Source organism: Sinohyriopsis cumingii, chromosome 9 (genome assembly GCF_028554795.1).
Source record: "Sinohyriopsis cumingii isolate HCF-2022 chromosome 9, ASM2855479v2, whole genome shotgun sequence".
In the NCBI taxonomy this organism is placed as follows: Eukaryota; Metazoa; Mollusca; class Bivalvia; order Unionida; family Unionidae; genus Sinohyriopsis; species Sinohyriopsis cumingii.
The window spans coordinates 29,848,868-29,864,050 of record NC_142969.1 but is presented as its reverse complement, the minus strand read 5'-3'; the positions used below and the strand labels follow the sequence as shown (position 1 = coordinate 29,864,050).

At 34.8% G+C, this 15,183-nt stretch overlaps 2 protein-coding genes across 3 annotated transcripts in view; both read left to right on the top strand.

The window, feature by feature from the left end:
* LOC149791477 (uncharacterized) overlaps window positions 1–14,297 on the top strand; it is an 82,467-nt gene extending 68,170 nt beyond the window's left edge. The window contains exons 4-5 of the mRNA XM_089971303.1: window positions 10,749–10,820; window positions 14,137–14,297. Of these exons, the coding sequence (XP_089827429.1) occupies window positions 10,749–10,820; window positions 14,137–14,297 (233 nt within the window). The remainder of the gene's footprint in view (window positions 1–10,748; window positions 10,821–14,136) is intronic.
* The window catches only part of LOC149791475 (uncharacterized), a 201,556-nt gene that overhangs the window by 172,301 nt on the left and 14,072 nt on the right, over window positions 1–15,183 (top strand). The window lies entirely within an intron of this gene.

The following is a 15,183-nucleotide window of genomic DNA, read 5'->3' as shown; positions in this document are numbered from 1 at the left end:
GCCCGCATGCCCTCATGGTGTCTACTCTATATTCAGTGATTTTATAAAAAATGTTCCTATTAAAATCTCCATCCATGTACAGTATATTTTCCTTCAGATATTTCCGTCCTTTACATATTTCCTCTATTACTCTCAGTCTGCATGTATTCCTACTCTCGCACTGTATCATTGTGTGGAATTTACTAAATGGGTCTTTTTACACAGTGGACATTTTGGCGATACTCTGACCATGTGCCGTCTCACTGCTACCTCTCCTGTCAACCATACATTGTGTATGTATTTGAAGCAGAGGCTTTGGATTTTTAGGAAGCCTAGTTTGGTCCAGTGCCCCCATGCTCTATTCCAGTTTATCTCTATATTATCCTGTTCTACTTTGCATTTAGTCTTTTTAGTGATTTCTTCTGTAATGTAGTTATATGTTAGTTTTTTCCTCTTGATCCCATAAGCTTTTTACATCCCTATATTTAGTTAGTATTTCCTCTATATGTCTAAATTTTATTGGTATTTCTAAAACATTTTTAAAAGTTTGCTATTTTAATATATGTCCCCCGTGTTCCTCATTGTGAAGCCAAACCAGTAAATATATATTCCCTCCCATGGTGATGTTGGTACTGTTTTAATTTTTTAAAATCTGTTTAAGATGTTTGTATACTTTATCAAAATGAGGCTGGGGAGTGCTAATCCCCCCTCTTGTGCTCTATATAGCGTTTCTTTCATTACGTAGTGAGTCTTAAAATCCCATACGTAGTCAATAATCCCATTATCTAATTTGTGCAAATTCTTATTTTCTATGTCAATAGATTTGGTAATAAAGTTTATGTTCGCGTACATGTAGGTTTTGGCCACTTGGGCCATTCCATTAGACATAATGGCGTAAGTGCCCAGGTATTCACATTCGCTTCTATTTTCTTTTTCATATGTGTATAGTTTTCTTGTTCTTCTCTTATCCCAAAATAAATGCACAATGCTTTCACTCTTTCTTTAAGTGTGGTCGAAATCCTGAGTGATTTCTCTTCCAGTTCCCTATTTTTAGTATTTCGGTTTTTTCATGATTGATTTTAGACCCATAGGCCTTACCAAATTTTTCAAATTCCTTCTCAAGGTGTTTAAAGGAATTTTGGTCTTTTATAAAGTTCGTACAATCGTCTGCATGCTGTAGCATTTTTATTTCGTCTTTTATATTTGGAACTTTAATACCTTCAATCTTACTATTTAGTCTTATTCTTATAATTAGAATTTCAATTGATATTACATATAATAGCATAGATAGTGGGCAACCTTGCCTTACTGATCTTTTAATTTCACATTTTTCCGTTTAGCTCCATTCACCTGTACGCTTGCAATTATTTTGTTGTACAGTATTTTGGTCCACTTTTTGAAGTTGTTTCCAGAACTAAATTTTTCTAATACTTTTTGTATGTAGTTCTGTTCTAATCTGTCAAATGCTTTTCCCTGTATATAATATATTATGGTTTTTATACTTAGTATATTGTTCTGTATATCTCTTCCTTTTCCCTCACATGTTTGGTTTGTATTTACTATTTTATCCATTCCTTGTTTAATTCTTCCGATAATAATTTTATTAGAATTTTATAATCAGTATTTAGGAGGGAGATGGGCCTCCAATTTTTTAAGTCTTCCCTATCTCCCTTTCCCTTATAGATTAGAGTTATTATTCCCTCCCACGTTGTTTTCTTCATTGTGTCATTCCTCAAGAAAATTTTATTATATACCCATTCTAGGATGGGAGACAACTCACCACTGAATTTTATGTAGAAATCCGTGGTGAGTCCATCTCCACCTCGGGATTTTCCTTTTGTTTGTTTGTTTATACTCCTTATTATTTCCTCTGTCGAGACGAAATCACCACATAAGATTTTATGTTCTGGTGAGATCATCTCGCATTATATCCCTTTTAAATATTCATCCATCGTTGTGTTATCTAGTTCCTGTCATGTATATAAATCCTTGCATAGTATTTCAATATAATCAAGGATTACATTTTTTTTCTCCTAATTTATTTCTTATCTTTAATTTTTAGCTTTTCTATACATTTTTCTCCCCTCTCCTTAGTTCTTCCCTTTTGTATAGTCCTTCCCCTTTTTATATATCTTTGTAAATTTCCCAGCCGTTATCTCTCTTCCCCTAATGTCTTCCTCTATACGTTTATTTAGCTTATCTTTTAGTATTTTCCCCATCTCTTATCCTACCCCTTAAACTAATTGTCCTTTTAGCTCCTCTTTCTCCATTCTGTTTTTCTCTCCTTAAAAGTTGCCACACACACCCCTTATATCATTCCCTTTAAAATCATTTAAAAACAGAATACCACTTAATTTCTCTTCACATAAAGTTATCAGGTCTTTGTTGAATTTTTTGTGAGTCTCTTGTATAAATATTATGTCATAATTGGGTTCCATGAATAATTTCGTAAGTTTTTCTTTCTTTATTCTATCTACATTGCTATACGCTATACAGAAGTTCTTTACTTCCTTTTTTCCTATTTCTTCCAGGTTGCCGCATTATGGTTATATCTCTATTATTTTATTGTATAGGTTATTTAAAATGTGGAATATTATATTTGATTTTAAATAATTTTCTTTTCCTTTAGGGGGCACTGAATCCCCCATTAACATACTTTCTGTTTTTGGAGTTTCTTCTTCAGTCGTGATACTTTCATTTTTTTCCATAGATGTTATATTTGTTGTGTTTTCTCTTTCTAATTCCGTTTCCATGTCCGTCGTTTGCCTGCTGTCGCTCTCGTATTCTGTACCTGTCTCGTATTCTGTACCTGACCCACATTCATCTTCGCTATCCTCATTGCTTTCGTTTGTCATGTCCGGGTCACGTTCTGTCTCAACGTCGCTCTCTTGGTTTTGTTTTAGTTTTTTCATTGTCTTAATCTTCACTTCGTTCTTGTTGTCTGCAGTCTGCGGGGTGTCATTTTCTGTCTCATTTATAACACTCCCCTGTGACGAGCTTGATCCTGATAAAGCTTTCCTTTATATGTGTTTTTTTCTTATTCATTGGCGTGGAGGTCAAGGGTTGTAGCCCTGACATGTCCAAATTTCTCCTTTCTATCTCCTCTACCCCCTCTTCTAATTTGTTCCCTTCTTCTTGTAGTGGAGAAAATCTGATTGATACTACTATTTGCCCCTGTTTAAAAGGTGTTGGAATTTTGCCCGTTCTATTGGGACTCAGTATATTTTCCCATTCAGGAGTTTTTGAGAGGAGTCCTTCCTAATTTCAGTCAGATCTAGGCTTGATATTGTGGTCCAATCTTTGGATTCGACACTCTCTTTCTCTACGTCAATTTCTTTGTTTTCATCTTCTCTTTCACTGTCGTTTCAAATTTCCTCAATACATTTACCTATCTGTGTTTGTATGTCATTATTTATAACTTGGTTTTGTGGAATATTTGCCGCTATGCCTGCGTAAGTGGATGTTGCAGGCGGGTTTTTGCATTCTTTAGGGCTATGCCCTGTTTGTCCACATTTTGGGCATTTTATGTCCCATTCACTGCCCCAATACCAGCTCTTAAACCTGAATCCCATCACGTAAAAGAATGTCGGTATCTTCCTTGCATCCTCTTTTGCTACTGATACTATCCTGACCCCTGATTTAATACCTCCAAATCCCCATATTGTTGCCATTTTAGAGTATTTGACCTTGGTTTTGAGTTTCCCGTCTATGTTGTTTACAATTTCAAAGGTTCCTATCTCTAGAGGGAGGCCGGTGATGAATACCTCTACCGTTCTAGCCTCTATCACTCTCATAAATGATTTTGCTTTCTTCACCATTGCCTGTTTTCCTTGCACTTCCAGTATAGAAGTGTCTAAGAAGGGTTTGTCCATTGCTTTGGGTATAGGATATATTTATTAAATCCTGCATTTTGGAACCCGTCAATTTTTCCCAGATCTAGACCACTTACGTTTAGTGCTGTGAGAATTTCAGACTGCCTCGGTGCAACTGTAACGTTCCGGAAGTCTAGAATATGACACACCTGGGGGTGGAAAGCTAATAGCATACGGTCCTCTATTCTGGTCTGGAAGTACGCGCTCAGCTTTGATCCACTTGCTTGCGCATATACTCCCCCAGTCCCAATTTGATTTTCCTGATTCATTGTATTTTGAGTAGTGGTCACTTATCGTTTGTAATGAAGTGAGGTCTCACACTACTATCTTATTACTTTGTAAAAAAAAAAACACAAAATATTTAATGAAAATGGCGGTAGGCTACGTCAATGCTACCGTGATTTATGTTTATCCACTCTACACCTATTCAGAAATGATTTAAGCCTCGAAGGATAAACAACCATTGAGTTACAAAATGTAATAAACAAAACTAGTATGGTTCCCTATTGGGGAATGCAATTAATAATGATAAGAAAAAATATATGTAATGAATGCTCTGTGACAATCGCTAGTCAAACTAGTAAGTTACCTGTCGAATTGACTGATCTATCCTTTGCTTGCGAGTATTCCTCAGTGCTTTGCAACAACAGACTGTACTGCTCAAAAAGGCGTATAAGGTTATTTATTCAAGCCACAATGGTAAGTAATCTTACCGGTGAGTAACCTCAACTTTACTACTACATGCTTAAGGGGTATATTAAATATGAATATGATTATTTTGGACTTTGTCAATTTTTGATGAAGTTTAGGAAACAAAAACATTACTTTTCTTATGGCAGATGATCAAATATATTAACTACTTCCGATTACATATTGTAATATATGTACCCACTTCAGTGGTATACAAAGCATAGATACCAGCCCACTTATGTCAATAAAAACAATCAGATTGGCTAAATATGCTGTGTTAAAGAAGTTTTCGACTACAATTGGTACATTAGATTACACTATTAATTTATATCCATTGCTCCAAAATTATTTCAAATATTTAAAAAATTTGACCAAAACGACATGTTAAACATGTATATATGTTTATGACATTTAGTCCTTAAGTCTCTACTATGTTACTACTTTTGGAGCGTAAGTGGTCCTTTGAATTTATGAAAATATTACGGAAAACAGGGCGATTTTCATCAGAATTTTAATGAAAACACATGGTCACTTGTCATCAGAGTATTTTAGTCAGATTCGCCCACTGAGTATCAGAATTTCCGATTAAAATATTGAACTGGTCATTATAATTTATTTAACTGAGGACCCAGCCACACTAGTCATCAGAAAATCTTAGGGAAAATTTTCAATTCTCATCAGAATGTTTCCGAGAAATTAACACTGCCTTGTTGTGTGTAGTGTTTCCTAAATCCCTAGTCAATCTACGTTAATAATTTTATGGAAAACATAACCCACCCTATTCTCCGATATTCATGACTTCAAATGTAACATTATATTAATAAATTTAAAAAATATCCTTACTGAATTTGATTGATTAAATTGTGATTTTTAAACCAAAGTTTACAGGATCAGAACTAGCTTACTACCTAAACTGACTTAATTAGAATCGCCCTAGATCCTAAAGAAAGTCACATAAAAGGAAGTCAAAATACCTCAGCATTTTAAAATATCTTGATATTAAATTGAATGATACGGAAACTAAATAAAAGAAAACTGCCATCATATTATAAACCATACTGCACAATATATATCACAATATATATATATATGCAAAGAAAACATATGCATGTTATTGAAGCATGATAAAAGAAAGAAGACAAATTTCGACGTCTTCTCAATGTATACTGCAGCTAAGGTAATATAAGCAGAACTCTTTAGGCAGTTGTATAATGAAAAGAAGAAGAAAAAAACCGAGAAACTAAAATTCAATAAATGAAATCAATTGTATGACTACAGAGACATTTGTCATGAAAGAAGATATCAAATACTTTTCCATTTACTCAGACATAAAAGTGAATGAAGTTAAAATGTACAATATGACTCTTGGCACTTTATAATGGTATCTTGAAACCCGCAAATGGGTAGCTATAGTACCAAACCTTTTTTGGATTGATGTAATAGGTCATGTCACATATCTAAAGACATGTTGCCTAACGAAGGCAGTAAAACGATCAACATCCACATAAATAAATTAATAATTATTTGCATATCTTACAACATATGTCTATGGAAAGACTAAAGTATTATGTCCATTAGGAACCAAAGTTAACATGTATTGATCAGTATTGTGATTTGATGTTGTATGTTATGTTGGAAAATAATTTTAAGGCTTCATTCTACAGTTATATTCGCAGCGGCTAAGCACATACATAAATATAAATACATCTTTGGGGCAAAAAGAAACAACTCTGAAAAAGTACCTTTTTAAGTTAAGGACTAGCTCAGTCTTCGGAAAACAAATGGTCAGTCAAACCAATTTAAAGCACTTTGACAGTGTTAGAAGTAATTAATGTCTGTACGACCTTCGCTACAACCAACTAAAGTACCAATATAATGACAAAATGAAGCGGTATAGCGACTGATACAGATCAGATCGGCATAACTGTTGAAAGAGGGATTTTTAATAATATAAAGAAAATGTAAGGCACATGTGATTATATTAAGAAATGCACCAATACAAGAATTAGGTGATCTCAGAAGTAAGATATATGCTTCCTAGACTGACATATTAGAACAAAAACATGCATTAGTATACATAAATATGTTGTTATAAATAATCTAAAATTAGTTATGAATATATTATGCTTATTCTACCCCTATTAAAACTGGCTAAGAGATGAATTTAACTATACCATGCGATCATGAGGTGTACAGTGCTGCAAACTTAAAGGTCCAGAAGCTTACATAAATGTCATCCTCATTAAAATAGTATGTATTCTGTTTTCTTTGAACATTTCAACCACAATCTATTTTACCTATGATAATCGTTGGTACTACATCATATTCAGTGAAAATAATCCGCATATTAAATTTTTAATCCTTTAAGCAAAGTACTGCTTAAGATCTGACATTTTCACGTAGAGATTTCAGGACAGAATTACACAGCACTAATATTACCAATTTGGATATCCCGTCATGCCTACCACTGAATGCTACTTTAATTACGTTTTGTTGCTTTCTTTTCTGTATCAATTATATTTGCACACTCGTCTGCGGGACACAAAGTGTTAGTTTCCTGGTATCTTATAAATAATTATATAAATGTGTCTAATCTTTCACCTGAATCTATTGGAGCGTGAAATAGAGTAACTATAAGATTTGCATTGACGTCACTAGAGAGCCATTGTCTGTTGTAATTATTATAGTATATAAGTCTTTGACACATAATTACAATACAATATTAAAAACAATACACTTTGTTAAATCAAATCTATGTAAACCTCGCATTTCCGCAATTTGCACCAGCACATATAGTAATAGAACGAAGTTTATTTAAACACATTTTTAATCGGTTGACGTGAAACTAAACACATCGTTTTTGTGTGCGTCTGCGTTATTTTTCTTTTTATCTCTATCCATATTTCTTGTTGAAAAATATTTTTTCTATGCAATGTCCCATGACATTTATCATACTGCATGATTCTAAAGTACAACTATAACAATAATGATTAATATAACAATTGTTTGCAGTAATATTGCTAATCTGCTCAAAGAAATACTTCACTGCTTCTGTCAATTGCTGATTTAATCTATATTTCCATATTAAATAAAATATAACTGGTAATCCTTCTACTGTAATCGTCACTTTTTATCTTGTTGAACTGAAATATTTGTAAGTATTAGTTCTCTTTACCGTCTGAAATATCAAGATTTTATTTGTAAACTCTAATTCCAACGAAATTACAGTATTCCTGATGAGTTATTAGAGTTAATTTTAAGTTACCGTCAACATAGGTACATGAATTTTATACGTTCCTTCAGAATCACTTACCATCCACCAACTCACCCACGCAAAGATGACCTGTTCCTTGTCACGAGTACGTTCCAAGCATGTTCAATCGAGATAAATTATCGTTTCTCGTCGACCAGCCTACAGTATGTTGAATATTTGCGTATATAGGTGCTACCTTCTTTGAGCTTGTGCTTTTTTCCAATATAGGTTGGACTCAACGGCCCACATATAAATTAGAATTGGAAATAGGTAATGGTCAATGACAACGAAAACAAGAAAGCATGCTTAAAATGCATCTATGTCTATCCTTGCTTTAGACAGACAGCATTATGTAGAGGGTTGATTTTGTTCAATATTTATTTAGGTGAACTTTGGTGAGATAGATTTTTAATGTTTTATTTGCTTGATTTAACACTGAAGGTTGAACAGAAAAGAAAAAATAAATCCTTGAGGCTATTTCGGAGGTTTACTAGTGATTTGAGTATCTGATAATCATGCACCTGGCATGATAATGGGTGGTTTAATTGTTAGAGAAACGTTTATTTAACTGAACATCTAGTGCATTATAAAGCGCTCCACATTTAGTGTTCCTTGTTTCCTATCACAAATATTGCTATCTCAATCTTTAAAGAGGTAACCTAAAGACCTTTGCATACATCGGGTTTTATAATGATTTATTTATAGAGGACATTTTCAGTAACTAGATGTTGCCATCATCATGATTCAGTTTCCAAATATATTGTATGCAAATATTTTAAAAGACGCGTGTACATGCTATAAAACAAATATTCATCAGATAAATTAAGACAGGAATATTACAACTGAACAGCATTCATGTATTCATGTATCTCACACGTCATAAGAAAAGCAATAAATATCACGTCAAATATTGTGCCCTTTACCAAAAGCATGGTGAATAAATATTAATACAATTCTCATAATTATTTTGCATTATAGCATACACCCAGTTATTAATGTTTTTTGGACATGCTTTAATATAAATAACTGATTTAACAAATGGAAGGTTTGTATAAAGAATCATGATTATGTTTATTAGGTAGAATATAATCCTAACTACATCAGCAATGAAAAACAACCATGCTTTAAAGGAGCTGCAATATTTTCAAATCAATGCCTCAGATTTGATCAATTTAAAAAAGACATCAAAATGCACTCATATATAAGCTTTTTCCGGTATAGATTTATTTTCATGGAGGTGGGAGTGGCTTTTGCGCTGATTTTCTCTGACATTGTTCCAAATCATTATACTTAACTAGTTATTTTGTAATATCCACGTACAAAACATGACAAAAAATTCGTTCTTTTGTTGAATGCAATTAAAATCGACAGTTAAAATCCAACTATTACAATATAGGCAAAGTCTTAACATATTGAATTAGTTGACTACAGTTAACAACACTATAGACAGTAGCGTCATAATAAAAACAAACATTATTAAAATGTACTTATATCAATGGTAACATGGAAAAAATGCTGATTATATATATATATATATATATATATATATATATATATATATATATATATATATATATATATATATATATTTAACTTAACTATACAAATCAGCAGAAAATATACTAATTATCAACATTTATTTATAACCCTGGAATACACATGTTTGTAATTTTAATATTACATGTATGTGCCATATGAAAGGTGATTGACAAATTTAAATTGTCTTTATAGTTGACTGCAGTTTTGATGACGGCTTATGTGGATGGAAAGACCCATATAATTTCTCCAGTGGTACTTTATCGTTGGGAAAAGATGGTAAATTAACACAATATTATGGATAAAGCTATCATACCTTTTTATCCTTCTGTCATTCATTGACCAGTTTACTTCTTTTGCTTTATTTATTTATTTATTTATTTATTTATTTATTTATTTATTATCTATTTAGCTTACTTAATCAATTACTCACTTAAATTAATAATAGGAGAAAACAAAATGATGCAATGTTATTATACATGTATTGTTCATCTTTCTATATTTCCATTTTACAATTCGTTCTTTTCTGTATTCCCTCTTTCTGATTCTTTCATTCCTTACTTACATATTTACCGACTTGGAAAGTATATACTTATTTCATTGTTAGAACAAAATTAGATTTGGTAGATGTATAAGCAGTATAGCTGCATATCATATTTTATGTGCGTGTGTGTGTATGTGTATATGTGTGTGTCTTAAACAAGATACATGTGTTGCAATTATGCATACATTTTGCACGATGTTATTTTTTTTCAGGCACAAACCGATACTTACAATTGGGTTCACTGTATTGGTCAGAACATACAACACATGTTGAGAGCATGGCAGTGCAGGATGCCAGCATCCAATGCCTGAGATTTTATTACATGACAAAACGATCACCATACAATTTACACTACTACAGCGGAGCTCTCAATATCGTATTGGTCTACAATAATTCTGAATATCTCCTAATACAGTTGCGAGAGGGGAATAACGATAACCAGTGGCAAAAGGTTTTGCTTAACATTAACAATATGCAGAAGCAGGGAATTTTCCATATTCGTTTAATTGCATCGATAGAAAATTATGATGTCATGAATATTGACAACATTGAACTCTGCAGTCTGCAGAAGTAAGCAATTTATTATTATTATCACAGTTGTCATTTTAGCAGTTGTTTAAAGGGCTACAACTCATATTACTAGTAGTATATTATTGATGATATAAGCTTCTATGAACTTAAATTTAGGTTATGTGTGGGATTACTATACATATGAAAAATAATGAAAAGCGATATCACTGGATTCTACCGGACAGTGATTGATAATACTAACATCATTTTTATAAATATGAATAAATAGCATTATCATACAGGTCGGATAATTTGTATTCGCCCATAGTATACTCAAAGGCAAGCAAATTGTTCTTTCTTGCAGTTGACTGTGACTTTGAAGAAGATCTTTGTGGCTGGATGATTCGTCAATTTAGCAGGACTACCTACACAAATGGCAAGTACTTATTTTATTATCATTAGGCGATTTAAATTGTCCTTACTTGAAATGTTCACAAGTAAATAGGTCATACGATGAATTACGGGTCGCGTCATTTCCTATGGAGCAAAGTCGTTTGCGGAAATTTTTAAGTCCTATTTTGTTTAAGAAAATATCACCCAAATTCGCAAAAACAGATACTTGTGATTTCCATCCTTCCATAATTTAACAATTACAACAGCCGGAAAAACATCAGAAGTACAATGAGGTAAGCGTAAACGGACATAAATAGAATGAAATAGTGCAAAGAAAACTGGTAAATGAAAAGGTGAAAAGCAACATAAATATCAATACAGCAAAGAGTATAATTGGTAATATCAGAAATAATAGTTGTTGTAATAACGTATTGTTCATTTTATCATACTCTTTCTAGACTATGTAGCTCGCAAGAGTGTTACCAATAATAGTTTATCACGTTAGTAATTGCTACACATTAATGTCGAAGTCAGGGTCGGATCTGGGGATTGTTTCTAGTGTGTACTAGCCACGTTCCACAAGTAAAAACAATGAGTACATACAAACAAACGTACAGTCATTTGCGACTTGATATTTGGCCACCGCTTTACCCTTGTGCACGTGTACTGGGTATTATGCGCACTTTGAAAAAATTGACACATCGAATTTTGCTTTGCATTGTCGAGGAAAGTCTGGACCCTTTTGAAATTTTGGACTCTCCCCTTCCCATATATATATATATATATATATATATATATATATATATATATATATATATATATATATATATATATATATATATATATATATATATATATATATATATATATATATAATTTCTCATAATCTTTAATATTTGGTACCTGGTCGCTCTATTAGTAATATGTGTTACCTTTCGAAGCATTATGATACATTTTCTCCTGCTTCGTTTCGACTAGCCTGCTCCAATCGTTCTTGAACATAACTATGAAATTAGCTTTGTGCGCGCTTTCAGGTGGCAGTTCTTTCTGGCAAGTGTACAATAACTCATGGCATTGTTATACTGGAGCGAAAGGTGCATGAATAAAAGAGAAAAGGATACAAAATTTCTCCGGAAAAACATTCTGGCAGACTGAAATGTCAACACAGTTGTAAATCTGTCATCGGTTAAGTTGTCTGACTCAGACAAAAGTCTCCTCTCCAAGGTTTTCAACTTTTGTCCCCGGCCGAAAACTTGCAATGTACTGGAATTGAAAGAAGATTTCACGAATTTTGCGCGATTATTGAGACTCAAAGTAAACTTCAGTAACGATGATGGAGATTCCAGCGTTGGTACCGATGAGTATCACAGATTACGCCAAAACAGTTATTAAATTCAAGTCCCTAGGAAGGCTTCAGCCCTAGAGGCACTCTAGTCCTCAATAGAAAATAAGACATACCCACAGTGAAAGGCACAACAAAAAGACAATTTAACCCGACACGAAAGATACTGGATGAAAGTGTGCGAGAGCTTTAATCGGCTATACAGAATTGTCAATGACGCGAAAGTCAAAGGTTGATGCAAAGTACATACTCTAGAATCCTCATCATGAGCTTGCACGGAATCCTGCTATACCATAATCGTTCAATCTGACCTCACAGCATCTCTCCGATTACGACAGGGATATAAAGCGTGTTACGCTCAGCAATACAAAGACTAACACTGGCGGCTCCGTGATGTCACCAACGTGCAAATAGCAAATATCAGAGATTGACAAGCTCTCCGCGTACCTAAAAAATAATCTGACCATGCGAATGTTTTAGACTAACTCAATATTAAATACGAACTTAACGTTCAGACCCACAACGCGTCAATTTATCACTACAATCAACTTCAAAAGGATCAGCGCAGTGCCTCTAAATAAACATGTGGCTTCACTCACATCTCAGACGGATAAATAACAGCTAGCGTCAATTGACTCAAGTCTAACCACGCGTGTTAATCAGCTGGACAATGAATATAACTCGTATAAACTCGTATATGATCAAAACGTTGAATTAACGGAGCCCAACAAAAAGTTAACTGCCGAAGAAGCCGATTTAACGGAGATCAACAAGCAACTTACGAATGAGTGCTCTCAGTACGAGATAACAATTGGTAAACTAAAGAATGAACTTGTCGTACGAAGATGCGAAGAAATCCGTGGTTAACCTGTTACATACATATAGTATCAAGTCTAATGCGATATCGTGACCGATGATCGTGCAGATTGATTGTAACAAACCCATGCGGGTTCTTCTGTGCGTGTGTAAAAGCGTTCTTAAACCTGACCATATCCGTGTCGCCGTAACACCAGGTCTGATGAATATTTCTCAGCGTGTGTCAATCAACATCATTAGTGCACGTGTGCGTGACCTAAATCACGTCGGTGCTTTTGTGTCTACCTCGTGATAATAATCGGGCTGGATTTGTCAGTACGGCGAGAATAACATCGTTGTACACCACAAGATTGTTAATGCTGCCATCGAAACCACCGACCGACGGTTCATCATCGATGTCGTTGAATATTTTCATTGCCGTTCTCGTCCAGTGACTTTGCATTTTCTTGAAGTCTTTAATAACATTATATCAACGCTGATCATCTACAGATGGTACTACCAGGTACAGTTTATCTAATTGAAGTCATCTCATTATCATGTAAAGCAGCAGCTGAGTTTTGCCAGATCTATTCGGACCGATGATGATTCTTCTAATTTAGTTGGGCAAGGCCGGATTATGTTCAGTTGGCTCGGGCTCTCGCGCTGCAGAAAAATCAATGAAATCCTTGTTGTACAAATACGATAATTATATGGATTTATATTCTGTACGATGCAAAGGTTGCAGCGGTACCAGCGGGCTAACAACAACGACAAGGAATCGTACACGTGTCCTTACAGGTAAGTGTGTAGAATGTGGCATAAAAATACAGATTTGTCAGCAGCAACGGGAGCATTGTCGATGGTGATATTGCTGCTAAACTTGGGTATTAATAGCAACTCCATGGGTTAAGTATTCTGATATTAGACTCAACGAGCATAACCGGCAGAATCCTGAAGAATATCCAATAAATGTAATCGATCAAGCATGCCACGTCTGTGACATCGCGTATTAGCATCGACATCTACAGCAATGACATACCGCTAACGTGAAGTTGGTCCACGCGTTGAAGGCAGTAAAAAATAAGTCAATACGAAAATCGCTCGTCATTTGGCTAATCAGATCGGCAATGAGTGGTAAACTAGTGGTAGGAGCGTAGCTCCAGAGCTAGCAAATAATAGCCTGTAGTTATGATATGGAATCAATTTATTATTGCCCAATCAGATGCTGAAGGGGTAGTGAAGCGATCAGTAAATTCGCTACATCAGCTGGTGTCACATGTGCTGTTGCGCCGATTGGATGATCTGACAGCCAATATGGCATATAAACTTCCGCCGCCTAAAACGATTCAGTACAGACGGTTGGATGTCAGCGTACCCAGATAGGTTCATGAGACAGATATTTTGTTCTTGTCCCATATTACTATTATAACCGGCAAATATCATGCGCGCACACGCACACATTTGCGCTGACGGTTGTTGACATTGTCATCAGATGAAGGACGCAGAGCCGCTATCAATTAAAACAGCGACCGAGAATTCAGCTGTGTTTGAACGAATTTGTCAGCGTGGCGGCCTGATATGGCCACAGTTTCTACAGGTTGATCCACGCAAAGAATTTCTAGGTGAAGTAACGTGGTTAAAAAAACTCCACGATGTGAAAAAAGACGATGACACACTGCGCTACATTGCGATCAGGCCATCGTCGAACAACATAATCGAACATTTGCTGAGCAGCCGTTTTGGTATCAGTACGCAAAGGAATTACTGAGCAAGAACAGATCTCGTGAATGGGTCGCATTACACTTTACATGTAAGCCGCACTAAACAATTACGTAACTCGTGGAAGTTCTATAAGGCTCATTGTTGCGATTGCCAGGAAATACATCCTGACTATTCGATGCGACCTGCCAACGAGTCCAGTAATCGGCAAAATGACAGGGATCTATATGAACCTGGTGAACTTGAATGAATATGTGATTTAACACCTCGCTGCTTCACCTCCCTAGAAAGACGATGAGTTGAGTTATCACTACTATGCCCATGCCCTTAAATAAATTTAACGCGTGTGTGGTTTTATCAGAGCCTTCAGCGCCATTAAGATAAACTGTTTTCTGTGTTGCCATGGGATCATGCACCGATGGTACCCCCGTGGGTTGCGAAAAGAGTGAGCTTTTGAAGTACGCGGAAATGGGTTATAATCTGCAAACGCAGAATGACCAAGTATCATCTCGTTGTTTATTCGCCAGTGCCCCCAGTGAGTATCGCCCTC